General features: G+C 37.4%; 1 protein-coding gene across 1 annotated transcript; it reads left to right on the top strand.

Moving 5' to 3' along the window:
* Positions 1 to 1,748: 1,748 nt before the first annotated feature.
* On the top strand, positions 1,749 to 15,479 carry LOC145498629 (uncharacterized). The gene is made up of 11 exons (XM_081478530.1): positions 1,749 to 2,689; positions 5,033 to 5,227; positions 5,494 to 5,587; positions 6,420 to 6,510; positions 8,202 to 8,314; positions 9,427 to 9,566; positions 10,617 to 10,841; positions 11,559 to 12,157; positions 12,947 to 13,227; positions 13,865 to 13,977; positions 14,738 to 15,479. The coding sequence occupies exons 1-11, from the start codon at positions 2,522 to 2,524 to the stop codon at positions 14,795 to 14,797; spliced, it is 2,079 nt and encodes a 692-aa protein (XP_081334656.1). The 5' UTR covers positions 1,749 to 2,521; the 3' UTR covers positions 14,798 to 15,479.
* The last annotated feature ends 3,175 nt before the right edge of the window (positions 15,480 to 18,654 follow it).

Here is an 18,654-nt window from a genome sequence, read left to right as displayed (position 1 = left end):
ATTTAAGCAATTGGAAATACGAAGCCTGAAAAAAAATCAGGGCTTCATCGGGTTCGAATCCCCTTGGCGAAATTATTATATTATCATGTTTATTGAATTTTGCTTTGTTTTCCTTTTTACGGGAATCTCGTTTCGTCTTGCAGTCTTCAGAGATAGCAAATCTACTTATGAGGAACTGCTGAAGAAAGCCAATTTAAAATCTCTTTACGAAAGAAGACTACAGGATATAGCTTGTTTGATGTTCAAAGTGAAGCATGATTTGTGTCCTCCAAACGTCAAAAATTTGTTCTCATTGAAAAGTTCTACTTACAACCTTAGAAGCGCAGATTTCCACATTCCCAGATTTAATACTGTCACCTATGGGAAACACTCGCTAAGATATATTGGACCTATGCTGTGGAATCGACTCTCAACTAAGTTAAAAAACTTACCGTCTCTACAATCTTTTAAAAGACAGATCACGTTAACTAATCTTTCACAGAAAATTGAACATGAATGCGAGAACTGTGTTTTATGTAGCACATGATCTACTTACGAATGAATTATTTTAGAATTGTTGGAATTACTGTACATAATGTAGTTAAATTTTAGTCTCTTTTTATTGTAAATATCAAATTTAGGTTTTTAAATTTTAATTTATTTTATTTATTTTATGTGTCCCCTATTAGTAGAGGGTTTTTTATCCTCGGCTAGAATGTATTTGACACATTAATAAAGTTATTGTTGTTGTTGTTGTTATTTAAATTCTTAAAATGTGATGGTTGAGATCAGTGATCAACTCTACACTTTATGACTGAACTTTTGTACTCAGTTTGAAAACGGATACCTTGCTTGGATCTCGTATAGTGATTTTAGTCCATAAAAGGCTGTGTCACTACTCGTGTTGAAGCCAGACATATGGCTAACTGAACAACTGATCTGTTGGTTGTAAACACATGTCATAATATTTTCATTTCTAGTATATGTTTAAACAAGTTCCAAAAATACTCGTGTCATATTTCAGTTCAGCAATTAATAGAGTTCTTTGAACAAGAGACAGCTTGACATGAAACTTAAGACAGGAACGGTACAAAAAGTTTTCAAAATTTTTGTGAATTTAAAATGTTGTCGAAAGTGACATTTTTCCGCGTGAAAGGAAATGCAGTTGGGTTCGGCTAATTCGAACCCGGTTATTTCGAATTCCCCGTTATTTCGAACTCCAAACCTTTTTTCTTGGATTTGCCCTTCTGCTGTTTACTATTGGCTATTTCGAACTATTTTCTGGTTTCGAATAGCGAGGTCCAACTGTAGTAGAGGTCTCCAGACGGACTAAGAGTTTTACATGTAATTTGTGTGAGAGTGACGGCCTTTTTCCAACATTTAGAGCACAGCCTATTTCCAAATGTCTCCAAACAATAATGGCAGCGCGAACATATTTATTATTTCAATAATCTCAGAACTTGTCAGTCAGTCCTATGATGACAATCTGCACGGAATATTGCCTTCATGACAATGGAAATAATGGACGAACGGTTTTCAACCTGAATGCTATTTTGCGCTGCAGGACGGCCTAAAACACATGTAAGCAAATGAGCAAATAAATAAATAAATAAATAAATAAATAAATAAATAAATAAATAAATAAACAAATAAACAAATAAACAAATAAATACAATTGACTGATTATAAAAAGCCGATCGGTCACAAAAGAAGTCTGGCACTAGCGATTGATAAACAATGGGATTACTATGGCAACAATGAAAAAAGAGCCGAGAGGTGATGTCGAGGAACTTGAAAACTCCGTCATGGCGGAAAGGTTGTGATCGGAGACTGCTCATATTCTTTACTGTTTTGGTTCGCACTAAATCCCCGTGAAACACGTTGTGCTCAAAGGAAAAAAAGCAACTTCCAGTGGATGGTCATTAGAAAGAATATTTAGAGAGTGGACTCGAGGAAAAGTGTGTAGTACAACGAACGCTGTCGATCGGCTGTTATTTGGACGTTGCCAAATCTCTGCTGTGTTTGTACGAAAGCAGGCCGTTGGAAAAAAACGTTGATACCACAAACTTGATTTACAGTTCCCAGGTCCTGATTACTATCGAACTAGCATTTATTTTGCATTGTCAAGGGGGAGTCTGAGTTGCAGAAACTAGTTTCGATTGTGACATCCCTGGCTTTGTTTTCTATTGTACGTTACTACACGTTTTGACTCTTACAGCTGTAGATCTGGTTTGTCCTTCGATAGTAGAGAGAAGAACAATGGACGTGTGAAGGGCTGAAGAGTTAGTGCTGGTGAAAGAAACCCGATAAAGGAAGCCGACTACATACAAGCAAGGTTTCTTGAAGTGTTGCTTGAAAATCGGAATCTTGTCGCCCTGTGTCACTTCTCTTTCTTGTTTTTGATCATTGTTGATCATTGTTGATTTCTGCCGCCTAGAGAGCTTTGGAATGCTCAATTTCGCCAGTGCCTCTTTCCGTTGTCATGACCATGTTTAACTAATATCTCACTGAACGTGCATGGAAATAACCTGATCATCGCTCGATGGAAAAGTACGAGAATTTAGGCTTAGTCGGGGAAGGCTCGTACGGAATGGTGATGAAATGCAGGCACAAGGAATCGAATCAACTTGTGGCGATCAAGAAGTTCATAGAATCTGAAGACGATAAGATGGTGAGGAAAATAGCACTGAGAGAAATAAGAATGCTCAAGGTAAGTTTTGAACTTGTTTACCTACGATAAGAATTTAAGAGTTTACGTACATGCATGCAAAATGCCAATTTCGTTTGAATTTGTGTAAATTATTTACAGATGGTCACGACGTAAACCTACTTTTTCTGCTCTTGTTTACGAACATATATCTTAAATGCTGATTTGAGTTTGCTTAGAAGGAAAAATAGTATTGGTAAAAATGCGATGCTTAAATTTGTTTTTTTGAACAATCGATGGCTAATTTCAAAATCTTGATGCAAAGTGGATTTTTAGTTACAAAAATAATAATGTATTAGTTGTGGCTAGGAGCATTTTCAAATCAATTAGTAAACTTTAATATAATGGCAAAAACTACATGTAGTGTTAAAGTTTTAAATGTTCTCTGTGGGGTAGACCGTCTTGTTCTAATCACATCCTGTACATGGTTTTCATTTCCCACAGTGAGCCATTACTAATCTATTTTTCTCTGGTCCGTCTTAAATGTCGCTCTGCATACAACATCATGATGTGATATCATTTCCGAAAAATTTCCGTTTCTTTTCTTCTTGCGAAGAACAGAGACCTACTAGAAGTTTGAAATCCTTTAATTATCAATATCAGTTTCGAAGTTTCAAATATTTATTATACAATACTTATGTTAACGGAAATTTTCTCTTCAGCCAATATTTTGAGTAGTAAACACCTTCCTTTGTGTTTCATAACTTGTTTGGGGTGAGTAATATAATTTATAACCCCATCAAAATGCTCAGAGCACGCTTGTAGGGCTGGGACTGATATTAAGTTCTGAACACTTTCTATTCAGTATTTGAAGAAGCCCAGCTCCTTTTTTTAAAGGGTTGGCTGTTGTAGAGAGTTTTAACTGCATACTTTTATCATAATTATTTATTAGAGATTCTAAGGAAAGCGACCAATTTTTTAAGTTTAAAAGACATGTTTCGACAGAACTTCTGTCATCTTCACTTGAATGAATGATTACAAAGCAAGTTGAATAATAAGTAGGCAAAAATGCTAATTAAGACAAATAGTAACAACAGAACATGAAAAGGTGTAAATTAAAAGGATACTTTTAGATTTACATGGTGTAATGAGGCAAGGTAGTTCTTTTTGAATATGGATAGCCTCTTTTATCTTGAGTTGAAAGCTGGTAGTGGCGTGATCTAATTATTTATTACTGTTTCACAGGGTGTAACTTTCACACGTTACCCCAGGAGGGCATTATCACTGCACACCTAATCTCAATTCTGGTCATTTTTGTTTGCATTCACACTGTAATTTTTCTCCAGTTGTTATTTGTTATGTGGTACACTGGCCAGTAATGATACTACCACTGTATGCAGCTTGCAGTGAAAGCATTTCATGAAGTGTTCCATTGTTTTTAATTTTTAAAAGATTCCTTGAATTATTCTTTATAGCAAACTGTGTGTATAGAAACATGCAATTCCAGTTTGTTGTAATAAATAATTTATTACTGTCATGTCTAATTACCTCAGTCGATGGGTTTGAATTCTGGCTAGACCAGCAGTCTAGGTCTTGTACACGAAGGAAGCAGTGCTGGGACAATGTAGTTAAACAGTAAGGTGGTCTGGAAAATTCAACAGAAGTCATCTTGCTGGCCATCATTTTATTGACTTTTATGTTGCTGTTTCATTGCTCTGACACATGTCACATGACAGGGCTTCATACAAAACACATTCTGTATTTATATCGAGTCATAGCAACATGAGCGGAAGTTTGAGAGAACGAGAGTTGCTGTGGGAATACAAGCCAATAGGCAAGTGTTTCCACAGCTTTTTCAAGTTCTACCAAACTTTCGTGGTGTTTCTATTAAACAATTAGGTTATGAGCTCGAGATTTCTTTTTCATGATAGCTGACGAGGGCGTAGAACGAGCTAGTTATCACGCATAGAAATCGAGAGCGAATAATCTCATTGTTTTACCTTAATCCTCTTCACAGACACTTTGAAAATGTCAAGAAGTGGCAGTCACTTTGTTAACTAACATACACTAGCATGCTACTCACTCTCTACAACACAATAGATAGAGAGTAGCATAGCCAATCAGAGAACGGCATTCATGATAGAACGCTAGTAGATTTGTACTAAAACTCGATAGAAACTTGGAACAGGTTTTCTATCTTTTAGAAGATACTGTGACGGAAAAAAAAAGAAAATAACTTGTTTCCTTTGATCATCAAAATGTAAATTCTCTTTGCTCATGCCATCATTATGCCAACAGCTTGTGCTATTTCTGCGGTTCCATCAAGTTCTAGAAATATAGACATATAAGTTGGTAAGAAGTCATGAAAAGTTTGGTCTTCAAATTTTCTTTGACTTTCTGTTTCAGCAATTACGACATGACAACCTTGTTAACTTGATAGAGGTTTTCCGTCGAAAGAAGCGGCTGTTCCTTGTGTTTGAATTTGTGGATCATACAGTGCTTGATGAATTGGAGAGATATCCTAATGGCCTGGATGAGAACAATGTCCGCAAGGTGTTATGGCAAGTGCTGAGGGCTCTTGAATTCTGCCATAATCATAATGTAAGTATTTTGTTTAATGGGACCAGGGGCAGATCTAGGGGGAGGGTGTAGGGGGTGTGCACCCCCCCCCCCCCTGAGATGAAGCCTTCTAGTTTTGTATTCGCTTTTAAAATTTGTTTACCTTACCAGTCAGTTACACCTTTCATTAGTGGGCACCCCCTCGTGAGAAAAATCCTAGATCTGCCCCTGACGACTGACCAACATATTGAACATGAAAGACTCATGAGTACATTTAACACTTCTGTGTTTCTTCTTTTTGAATTTAGATTATCCATAGAGATGTCAAACCAGAGAACATTTTGGTGTCATCTAAGTCTGGTGTAGTCAAGCTGTGTGACTTTGGCTTTGCCAGAACTCTAGGTGAGTATTATTCATGTACCTTTTGTACATCTTGTTACATGATTGTATACTTGTATGTAGTATTGCTGTATATTCTTACTAGCATTTGAACTATTTTTATTTGGTAAACTCATAGTCAAAATAAAAAAAGTTAATGATGAATGTAAATATACAGCGACACTTGTATTTACCAAAGATGTTTGTTAGCAGATTTATTATATAATCAAACATTTCTCTTTACCAAAGACCAAACTTTCGGGCTTAATCTTAACTTCATTGCCTGCTGGTCAGCTGGGCCAGTATCCTTAATTTCCTAGTTGCTGAGGACCAAATAAAGTGTCCCTGGATTTTCTATAGTTGTATTCATATGAATATATACATCTTCAACTTTTAACAGGGTGTTAACTAAAGAGAAAGACTAAAACATAATGTCTTTTTGGAAAACCAGCCATGGCCTCCCTTTCTTCCAGCTGTTTTGAAATGTTTGTGATCTTTTGTTATTATAATTTTTGTTGGCTTCCTGAACATCTTTGTTATTCCTCTGTATTTTTTTTTGGTGGTGGCTCACAACCAGAGAGAAATCTCCACATTTTGTTGTTAACTGTCATGGAAGCTGTAGCATGTGCGACTTATAAAAGTTTGAGAATGTACTCCTCCATTTTATACCAAGCAGTTGTTGGTACACAAAAACTCTTAAAGTGACAAGACATCTCAATGTATCTTGTAACTGACCATTATTTTACAAGGAAAAAAGATCTTTTGTTGTTGTGCTGTAAATTAGATTTCTTGTGCTGGTAAAAAGTGTGGTTATTAGGTTCAAAGTTAACAACATGATTGTGTCTTCTTGATATAGCTACTGGCCCAGGTGAGGTTTACACAGATTACGTAGCTACCAGATGGTATAGAGCTCCTGAGCTACTTGTAGGAGACACTAAATATGGCAGGTAAGGCACAAATCAACTCCAAAAAATATCTACAGTTTCTCATTTACTCATTTTATCGTGTGCTCTCGATTTGTGAGTGTTAGTATTGAGTAGTATTGTGAGTAGCTCTCACAATGGAGAAGCATATTTATTGTGTTATCCACGATCAGATCAACAAAAGACATTATTACACTGGGCATTTTTAACAGCGCGGCCATGGGCCGAGCACGGTTCTAGGTTTACCCGTGGTTTATTATTTTTTTTTTTTTTTGTCGGTGACCAGACGCAGACCTCCGCTCGGCCAAACTTTGAGTCACGCAACGTGTGACGTTTTTCCGCCAGAAGCTGTTAAAACATAAACACACGGACAATTTTACGGATATTGTTTTCTTTTTTGTGGGTAAAATATATTTTCTTTTCGCTTTATCAAAGTGTTGGATTTAAAGGGAATAATAAATACGCTGAAAAAAGGTATTACGTCAGCCATGGAATGCGCTGACGTTGCAGCTTTCACTTTCGCTACGTGACAAATAAGATCGTGTTTACTTTGCAAGTTTATTTCGGCAGAAGCGACGGTCATTAATTTATTTGTAATTTTGCGAGTATTTCTTGCGGTTTTAGGCAAATGAAGTAAATCCTTTGACTGTTTCATCGCAGCGAGTTCATAGATCGGAAAGAAAATTAAATATTTGCAAGCCAAGCAAAGAACGTGTCAGAACGTGCAAAGATTACGTCATTGATAGGGAAATAACCACCGTACTAAAGATAGCCGTAGATAACGCAATTCTTGAATTATGTGACTCGTGTGACTTCTTTGCTAACCCTTAACTCAAGGGAAAAAAACAATTAAATTTAATCGTGACTTTAAAGAAAGAAAGCGGTTTGCAATAGTGTTCGTATCTTCATGCCCATACATATCCCGAAGAAACTTCCAGATTAAGACTATTACGTCATCGGAGATGTCACAACGGCTACGACTGATGGTGCGATAATAAAGTTTATGTTGATCAAGTGCTGTGATGTCTACAGTAATCAATGAATCATCAAAGATTGCTTTGGAATATGCACTGCGTTGCGACTGTAGTACTAAGAAAACAGTTAAATTTTAAAAGCGCGGTTATAAGATCTAACAGATCTTCTTGTTTTCCCAAGACTTGTACCACAATTTTGTTGCAACAGAAAATTGCTAGACAAGTGTAACACCCCTGTAATGAACATGTCTTGCAGTTTCATTGCAGCAGATGTTGCATAAAGCAGAATCAAATTTTACTTGCAGGGATCTTGTGTTGCTCAGGGTTGTTACAGTAAGCAACATCTTGTGCAGCTTGTCTTGAAGTGGCACTGACAACAAAATGGCGAGCTATTTGTGCAAAAGAATTGCCTAGAATGTAGCATTTGGTGCATTTAGTTATCTTTTCAATTCTTCCTCTGAATTTATCAAGTACAGTTGTTAATTAAAACTTAGCTGTCCCTAATGAATGATTGTTATAACAGTAAATATGACTGAATTTATGAATAGGTGGTCAAAGAAATGTGCGTTCTTTTGCTCTAAGTGAGCTACACTCTTGAAGCTAATATGACTTCTAATAGAGGCCCAAAAATCACTCAAATCAATTTAAGGCCATAAATGCATGTCTTATGATTTCGTTCACTCACCATATAATGTTTGAAACATGTCTTGCTAATGTATCATTTTGTTTGTCATATTATAGAGCTGTAGATGTGTGGGCAGTAGGTTGTTTACTAGCGGAGATGCTAACAGGAGAGCCATTGTTTCCTGGGGATTCAGATATTGATCAACTTTATCATATCATTACCAAGATTGGTTAGTAAACAAGTCATTAGCTGGTGGACCTGATGTTTGCATTTCCCGCTAAAAGCTGCTTTGTATATTGACCTACCAATTTAGCTTTATGGACAATGTTAAAATGCATCTTTAAAGTTCCCACTAGTTTTTCAAAGTTAAGGGTCCTTGGGACCCCCAATTCCAAAGAGTTGGTGTATCTTTTTTTGTTTTTCAGGGGTCGTTTGCCTATTACCTAAAATTTTTGGAACTTTTTTTACGGCATCCCAGGGGCGCAATTTGCCAAAAAATTGTGTGTCTTTTTCATTTTTTGTGTGTATAAGATGCACACCTGTGGATTAATGGGAACTCTGATGTTGTGGTGTAACTTTACAGTTCTTACAAGTAGGTTAACATTTTTTGAACCAATTTGATTTTTAGCTTTCTGTGGGCTCACGTATTCATAATCATAATCTGGAACAAAGGAAAATAACAATCAAAACTGGATGTTTAAAGAATTCATAAAACTAAGAACAAATTGGAGAAATTTTAAAATTTGTTGCCATGAATTTTTAATGCTGATTAATTAACTAACTTTTATTCATGACAGTGTAAAGTGGGCTTTGTTGACAGATATTATTTTTCTAAGATATAAAACAACAATTTTAAATTTTACAAACATGTTTCAGGTTTCAGTGCAAAAATTAGAGAAGATACAAATTGAATATCAATAACTAGTACATGCTAATGAGCATACATAATATGTAAATATATATATATATATATATATATATATATATATATATATATATATATATATATAAATTATAAAATAGGCTTACACAATTAAATTGACATATTTAAGTTACTGATTAAGTGAAGGGTTTTACCATAGGATGAACAAAGCTTCTTTATCTTGAGCTGTAATATAGTGTAACCTGATCAATTAAATGTGTGTAAAATTTAGAATAGTTGTTTTGGATCTGAAACTTATTGTGAACTTCCTGCTGTCCAGACCTTTTGTTAATGTTATTTTAAACTATTGTGGCCCTATGCCTTACTAGAGGCTATAGGGAAAGATGATGATTTTAAACGAAGACCCCTTTATCAAAGTAAGACTTATTTGCTATGACGTCCTGCTATTTGCCATGCAGGTAATCTTACAAACAGGCACAGAGAAATTTTCCACAGAAATCCCCTGTTTGTTGGCATGAAGCTACCAGAAGTAAAAGAAGTGGAACCCATTGAGAAAAGGTTTCACAGGGTTTCTTCTGCTGCCATGGACATACTGAAGGTGAGTTTGGCATGAACCAGCTGGTGTCTTAAAATTCTCATTTGTTTGGTGACAAATATAGAATTAGGTAAATGCTATTTGTAGAATAAGATTCCCAAAGCTTAGGTGCTGGAAAGGGGAAAGTACTGAACTCATTGGAGGGTCGACACTGGTTTAAAAACTAGACTACAGTAGCTCAAGCCACCACAGTAGATTAACCAGGGTACTTTAGTTGGACCAACTCACACTTGTGTTATGATGCCAAGTTACATTGTTTATTGATGATTTTGAAAACAGCAAGAAATTATGACAGTGACAACAGCAATCATGATCATGCCCTTATATGGAAGTGGGAGTGGGTGTATTTTTTCCCCTAAATTCTATTGGCTGCAATTAAATAGCCTGATTGCTTGCAGTAATGTACATCTCTCATTGCACAAAGCACGATTAATTATAGCTTACAAGACTCACAAGGAATATATTTTTTTGAAGATTTCCACTCACCCTTCCACTTTTATTATTTTTGTGGCTTAATAGATTAAATTATATATATGTTTAAAATGGCCTGTCTTGTGACCTCTAAATACAAAATTGTGCTATGTTATGGAAGCAGGGCTATGCCCTAGAGGTGCCCAGGTGTCAAAGGCGACTAACTTTTTCCTTTTGGGCAACTGGAAAAACTTACTTTTCTCATAATTATAACCTTATAAGTGCTGGGCACCCAGGATTTCACGGTTAGGACATTTGCATTGGGCTCCTCATAAATTTTCTTAGACCACAGTAACCTTATTGTGATGTACTTACATATGTTGAAAAGCTTACAACTCAAGAAGCTAATTCTATCTGGTTTACAGTTTTCTTTGGGAGAGATTACTTAGCTCCACACAGTTTTTTGTCATTCTTTATTATCTTGTTTCATTATAAAAGAGTGAATCTGTAGTACATTACTTGGAATATGATGTACAAAATTTGTCATGTGTAATTACTTCAAATGTGCCAAAAACGACTTTTTAAGAAATTTTAAGCAGCATCAGGTCCTTGATTCAAAACATTTGTTTCCTTTTATTCTAGCTGTGTCTCAAAATGGACCCTGGTGAGAGACCGTATTGTTCACAGCTTCTAAAACATGACTTTTTCAAGAAAGATAACTTTGGTGAGAAGTTTGCTCAAGAACTTAAAGCAAAAATAACCAGAGAAACTGCAGAGAATCCCCTTCTGAAGTCAATAAATGGAAGGCATGACTCCAAAGATGAAAGTGCAGAAGAAAAAGCAAGAAGAAAAAGGAGGAAGGAGAAGGTACTGATAATTTGGTTATAGCATCGTGCTTTAGTTCTACTGGAAGGTGCGGTGGCCTCATGGTTAGTGCGCTTGGCTCTGGTTTGAGTAGTCTGGGTTCAAGTCCTTGCCAGGGACACTGTGTTGTGTTCCTGGGCAAGACACTTTACTCTCACAGTGCATCTCCCCATGCAGGTTTATAAATGGGTACCAGTGAACTTAATGCTGGGGGTAGCCCTGCAATGGACTAGCATCCCATCCAAGGGGATGTAGAAATACTCCTAGTCACTTCATGCTACAGAAACCAGGATAAGCTCCAGCCTGATGAACCACTTAGCTACTATTCAGACTTTACCTTTTACCTTTTATTGTGTATTAGTTAAACTAGAGCGATTTGAGTACAGTAATTTCAGTACAATTTATTACAGCGACAGTAATCAGCTTATGTAGGGTAGAATTCAACTCTGTGTTTCTAACTTTATTAGTCACCCGACTTCCTGTACTCTTTATTTCAACATCAACATTCTGTTTTGTTTGAGATGAATACTTGACAGGCTCTCAAGAAAACACAGTAGTAGGGTTATTGCCTATGTTTTGTTGCAAAAACTTGAGTTTAGTTTGAAAGGAACATTACTGTTGGGTTAAAAAAAACTAGCGTGAACAAGAACGCTGTGTCAAGTGCTGTGTACATACATGAAAATGGAGGTAAGGAACATTTATCTTGTTTTCTTTGTACAGGAACGTGATGCAAAAGATCAACGAGACAGAGAAGCAAGGGAAACCAAGGAATCAAAGAAATCCGAGGCTAAAGAAGTTGTTAAAGAAACTAAAAAGCACAAAGAACCCAAGGAGCATAAGGAGAGTACAAGCTTGGAGAAGCAGAGTAAAAAGGCTTCTCATTTGCCATCAACATCACAAAGTTCTTCTGTATTACAACAAGAACTAACAAACGCAGCAGCATCACGCCAATCAAACTCGCCTCCACACATCCTGCATTCTACTGCAGGTGCCTCGACGTCAAATGTACCGACATCTTTATACGGTGGCATGTCAGGACCTTCGGCACCTACTGTCCCGCTTGATACTTTTGTGACTGGACCCCCGCACGGGAAACAGTTGTCTCCTATACAAAGTGCTAGCACGCTTCAAAATTTTCCTACCCAGCCAGAGCCTACTGGGGCAGCACTGTCAAGAGGCTCTGTTGGTACAATTACAACTTCACCAGGAACATCGACCAAAGGTGGCAGTTCACACGCCATAAGTTTATCAAAAACAAATATTGGATTAGGTGTGGTTGGACCTCGGCACGAGTCTCCACCCGGCCCTCCTCCATTCAGGTAAATAAGTATGGACGTTAATTGCCTTAATTTGTTCAAGATGCTATCACTACTATTATTATTATAAATACATCAGAAACAAAATATACATGTAAATGTACTGGCTGTTTCTGGCTATTGGGGAGAAAAGGGGCCATAAGTATCCCTTTTTACGTATTTGCCTAAATGAGGGGTACTGTATTTTGGTAATACAATACCAGAAAATTGCCAAGAAAAATTGTGCATCCAAGTTGTCAAAGGCCATAGTAAAAGAAGTATGCCAATAGGAATCAATGATTAAAAAAACTGTAATATGCATTAGTTTGGAATGTAGTAATATGCCCTACCAGGAGAAGAACATTTGAGGACGGATTCTGCTCAAAGTTCGAGCAAAAATTATTTACTAAAAATCTACTCATAGCACGGTAACTTTTGGAATACTATTTAAAACAACTCACTTCAGCTCTAACCCCGCGCTTAAATTCTCAAGCATTCGTCAAACCTCTTAAGAATGCTTAAAGCGTGTGTTGTTGTGTTTTTAACTAACGCGAAACCTCTGTTTTAACTGAAATAAGGATAACTTCATGTTCAATTTTCCCTCACAGGGTCAGCTTGAGAGCTTAAGTCTTGATAAGTTCTTAACTGTGTTCAAAATGTTACCATGCCATGAGGTTTTTTTAGTAACTTAATTTTTGCCGTTATTGCTCGAATGTTCTGCGGAAATCGTCTTAATCTTTTTGGGCGATTTCATGCTTTGCGGTGATTTTGGAAGTAGCAATGCCTTTCTATTATCTGTTGTATATTTTTCAGAGTTGTAAATGACAGCAAACTAAAGAAAACGCCTCCTTCATACTCTAAAAAGACAAGTGTCCCTCCACCAAATCATCATAGCACACCATTATATTCCACATCCGACTCTTATTATGATCAAAAAACTTCAAGTAACTTTGACCTCGGCAGCAGGCATAGTGAAAGATCATCGTTAGAGTCAAACTACAAAAAGAAACGGGATAAAGACAAGGAAAAGGAGAGAGAACGGTCGAGAGGAGAGAATGAGTTTCCGCATTTACCCGATGTACCAGGAGCAGAAGGTACGGTTTAGATGAAAGTCTGGAGTGCCAGTAATTCGTATAGTGTGATCTTCTGGGTTAAGGTGCATGTTGTCCTGAAAAGTGTTACTGGGACTGGCATTATGACAGTAAGTCAGAGATCAATTGAAATGTCTCCCAGTCAGTTGTGTTTATAATTAACTAAAACTGATCTGATTGGTCATATAGTTTTGCCGCGATCCTGTTGGGAGTTACAAGATAAGTACAGTATATTACTAACAGCTGAGCCGATTGCGTGTCTCGTCTGGACACTCGGTTGTTTCAGTCGCAGAGCGCTAAAAATGTATTGAGATTATAGCTATTCATGGGTAATTGTATATTCAGCAGGAATGTGTACACTATTGTGTTGTGTTCAAAGTACAAATTTTTGCATTTGTTTTTCCTGGAGAAGACAGCGGTTTATAGAACTTTATACTTACCGCTTTAGCCTTTTCTGAGCAATTACATGGTTTCAGATCATGATAGCTGGAAGAAACATTTTCATAAGTGTTTTTGCATTAAGCTATGGTGCTCAGGAAACTTACTCATTTGCTCCTATCTTGTTAAAGTTCTTTTAAAGTGATTTACTGCCTCTTCTCTCTGCTTCTTTGTCTTACATTGGTACTGTTTCACTCACTAGCCAAGAACAGCCTTAAGACTGGAAAGAGCTCTAAAAGTGTTAAAACTTCAATCTCGATGATGCCTCACATTACAAACTTAACTCCTTTCCAGAATGGCACATCACAACGGCAGGTAAGACATGCATCACTCGTGTTCACATGTTATCTTAGTCTTTGTTTTGGATTGGAAAAAACAAGTCGACGAAGGCACATTATTCATATTTCCAGGTCAATCTTTTTCGTTTTAGAACGGTGGCGCGTTTTTATTCTTTATGCAACTATTGACATCAATGCTATGATGAAGTGAATAACTTGTTACGTGTTTCGGTTGCAAGATGACATTATACTGTGACTTGTTGGCAGATGCGCCACAAGAAAAACTATCAAGGGTCTTGTGTTTTTGTATGGGTACCTTGTTTTAATCTTTCGTTAACATTTGAGGTTTGTAGTGTAGTTCAAGCAATTGCTGCTAAAACTACGCTACAATTTCATTGCTGTTAGAAAGCAATAAGTTGACAAGCGAAGTGCAATTTTGAAATTAATGCAAAACTCTATCCCCCTTTGCTTTTTTCAAGCCAAATTGAAAGCATTTCTGTATTAGGTAAATTGAGTGTGGACCATGTGAAGAAAGGTGAGATCAATCTAAAGGATAAAAAGCTGAAATATGAACTTTTTTGGAAAGTGAGCCCGAGTTGGGATGAAATTACGTATCTCGGAGTAAAACGTTTGGCACATGGGAATAGCATATCAAGAGAGATATAACGTTTGAACGAAACATCCTTTAGCAATTAAGGTATATGCTGTTTACTCACATAGTTCTTCATTGCCCATTATGAAAGCAACAGTAGACACATGTACTAAGTGTTTACCTATTTTTCCTATTTCCTTCAAAGAGCACACCTCCTGGTTATCATCAAGGAAACAGTCACGACTCTAATCTACCGTCCGTATGAGGCAAGGCAACACCAGAACACAATGATCTAGGCAATAGTGCCGAACTAGCTCTAAGTATGGTTAAATGTAAGTTAAGAAATTGTAGTGTTTAATCATTATTTTAGTTGAATTAGTTGTAGTTACATAGCCTCTCAGAGTGCTTGTATAGAGGATCAGCTGAGGCTTGTTTTATAACCACAGCGTTCATATGACAGTTATGTCACCAAAAGATTATTAACGCATATTTTTTAACCGTACGTGGAGAGGGAAATAACTGTTAAAGAAATGAGCAATGTTTATTGTTGTTGTATTATTCGTGCTTTTCACAGTAAATTTCGACGCTGTATTCGTCATACGTAACTTATTCAAAGGAACAGTACAAATTTATGTACAAGTACTGAATTATATGTACAAGAAATACGACCCAAGTTGTAACTTGGTTACGAACCAACAAATTAAATGTTATGAAATGTCTTGTTGTGATGTAGTTTCTTCAAATGCTCTGCTCTTATGCGACGGGCTAATGAACTAATAAAGCAGGAGCTGTCTCTGTGGTTGGGTGGGTTGTAAAGTTTCCTCAGTTTTATTGTGGGGTTCACATCTGCATTACGTTATGATGGGTTGGCCTTCGTATCATCACTTCAGTTTCCTTTCAATTTGCCAGCGTGGCAGGCGTTTACAGGGGAGAGAGATGGAGTGTGGTGGGGGGGGGGGGGGGGGGGGGAGTCGGCGCTTGAATTCGATTTTCTCCATCTCCCTCCCCTTTTTGATTACTAACAGGAGTTTTGTTTACCTGTATAAGGCAGCATTGAAACTGGGTCGAAAGTTTTCATACAAAACCAATCCCTGTTGCGAAGGGCCAGACTGAGACAGCGGAAGTGTTATGGTGACTGCACGGTCAAAAAAATATATAGCCTCATGCTCCAATCACAGGAGCGAAGAGGATGAGTGAGTGAGTGAGTGAGTGAGTGAGTGAGTGAGTGTACGATGGAAAACGCCAAGGAAATACTTAACGTGTGCAGATATCTGTAGTTACTACGCGAATACCTAAAGCTTACCCGCGGCTAATCCTTTATAGCAGAAAAGATAATCGCGAGATAACCCAATGTCTCCCTACTACTTGTTTGAGTTCAAATTATTATATTTCGTCCGGCTTCTATTGAGCGTCTCGTGAATTTCTTCGTTCCTTAGCATTAGCAACTAATAAAATGATTGTTCATGAGCTTTTCAAACAAAACGCACGCAATTTACACGCTTGGCCTTAGGGTTTTTCTTCCTCGTTTTCCTCTTCACAGAGCTTCCCAGGCCAAGTCTTAAATTGTGAAATTTTTTTCTTTCCTTCAGTACAGGTTATGATTTATTAACTCGGTGATCTACCACAAAAACAGTTATCAATGAGTAAGGGTTCTCCGATCGCATATTTGGGCTGGTGTGCTTATTAATTGTAGCGTTGGAGGCGGGGGCTATTTATGAAAAGTTATTTTCAAACTTCACTGAGTATTCACGTTTCGATGACGTAATTCAGTTCATTAGGTTGAAAATGTACTTCGGCAAATTTAATATCCCGTGGTGAATGAAGAGAAAGTATGGGTGAACAACTTTAACCTAATTTCCCATCGCAGAACAATCCATGTGCCAGACTGCTGAAGACCGTCGAGCGAACAAGCTGAAGGGAAACTGGGAGAGAAAAGCGCATTCGTCAGTTTTTCTCTGCAATTTTCTTATTGGCTCATTCGCGTACTCTAAATTAGGTCGAACATGCCTTTTGATGCGGCGCTATTTTATTTTATTTATTTATTTTTTTCTGAATTAAGTTTTCTCGTTTACGTTTGTTTGCATGCTTGGAAGAATAGCAAGTAAAATATCAAAATAAGAGATCAAAAGGTCCCTTAGGCTACATCACACACTGCTGCTGGAGGATGGAAGTAGTGGAGGCAAATAGCTGCCCTTGAGAAAGCTAGTTTCACATTTTTGTAACGTTCATTGCAAACACACCATTCCTCCTTGGACCTTCTTTCAGCTACTACCAAACCAAATAATGCCATGTAAGTAAACCGAGCCGTATTTTCACCAATGCAGGCTAGCACATTGACACGTGTTGATGTATAGCGAGATATGCAACATACAAAGTGTATTCACAGTTTATTTCCGTGATTTATATCTGCTCGCTAATTCGTTCTCTGATGTTAGGGCCCCATCGAAAATTGAGGAACACACCACTCCATCTTACTCTGAATATTTATACTTTGTTGGTTCGACATCGGAGCAACTGTTTTCTTTAACTTCAAAGCTCTACTAAAACCGACTTTTTTTTTAACTCAGCAACCAGTTCACATGTCAGTCGGATGTAATTATCGTTCTAAAGTCTCCTGGGACGTCTGCATTGACACCCGTAACGTGAAATGTGTGCCACTTCGGCTTGTACGGTTAGGTGTTTTTTTGGACTTGTCGAATTTCGGACCTTAGAGATTGCAATTTTAATTCAAAAGGGTTTCTTTACGGCCTGTAACACAGGCCAGAGAGTAAAATATAAACAAACACTGTTTTCCCAACTTTCTGCAAGAGACGATGATCTACATCATGGTCTCCTGCAGGGGCGTAGCTGGGGGGGGGGGAAGTCCTGGAGTGCCCGTGGCCCCCCCTTTTTGTAAGTCTTTTTTAAACAAACAACCTACAACGGGTGGCGAAAACGTAAAACGCGGCGTGCAGGAAGACATGACAATCTTTGAAAAATCCTGCCTACGTCCCTGTCTTGCTTTCCGAGATAAAAATCGAAGGCAAACTAAACTTTACCTTGCGAAGAAACCTTTGTAGATTACTTTGCAGTGATACTATCAAAGCCACCAAATTCTCTTCCACATTCGACACCAAAAAACCCTACATCATCACGCTTTGTCCACAAGTCGTGCATGGGCTAATACATTTCAAGTGGTACTATGACGAAAATCGCATCTTTCCTATCGCAGCCATTTTAAAACACAAACAAGTAGCCTGTGTGAGAAGAAAAATGCTGTTTACTACATTCAAATATCTCTTCGTTCCAGAGATATTTAAGTTTTTAAAATATGCAAATTAGACCAGTGATGTCATACACAACCAAATTTTGATCAAATATGATGAAAAAGATATCTCAGCCAATTTGAATCAGAAATGTTCGATTCTTTGCAGTAAGATTCTACTAGATGTGCTCCACAATGCGAGGTGAACAGTTTGGTTACCATGGCAACACACTGGGTTCCAGACCACCCCAATATTAAAGGCATTTCTGGCCACCTTTGGCGTTCCATTTTGATATTTGCAAATGGTGCCTCATGTGCTTGATCCAGCAAGCATATAAATATGTTAGCTCAAGTTTGTGGCCTCGTTTAATGTTTTGCGAGCTGAAAATCACTAACATATTGAAATCAAGAGGGTGGGGACTGGAAAAGACTGAGTTGCCATGGGAACAAAATTTTTTGTAGCCGTAGGTGTGTTTCCTGCGTAACTATTAGCCTACCAAGTTTCAATGGTCTACGCTGCAAATTGACCAAGATATCTATTTATATATTCGATATAAAATTGGGTTGAGTTTATGACGTCATCAGTCATCTCATTTGCATATTTTACATTAAATATCTCCGGAACTAATGTAGATATTTGCAAACGGTAAACGGTGTGCTTATTCTTTCATGGAATTCTATGTGATATACCTAAAAAATCAAGGGGGAAAAATTCGATCATAGTACCACTTTTAACTTCTATTTGAAACAAGCCAGCAGAAGGGAGGGTGCATTCATATCAAGATTGTCTGGAATGTTAGATCGGGAATCTTAAATCAGGAATGTTTGGAATACTTAGCTCTCGCGTGACTGAAACGAGTAAAAACCGATGGAGAATA

The sequence above is a fragment of the Orbicella franksi genome, chromosome 9 (genome assembly GCF_964199315.1).
Source record: "Orbicella franksi chromosome 9, jaOrbFran1.1, whole genome shotgun sequence".
NCBI classification, from domain to species: Eukaryota; Metazoa; Cnidaria; class Anthozoa; order Scleractinia; family Merulinidae; genus Orbicella; species Orbicella franksi.
The sequence above is the reverse complement of the archived record's forward strand: the minus strand, read 5'-3'. Positions and strand labels throughout refer to the sequence as shown.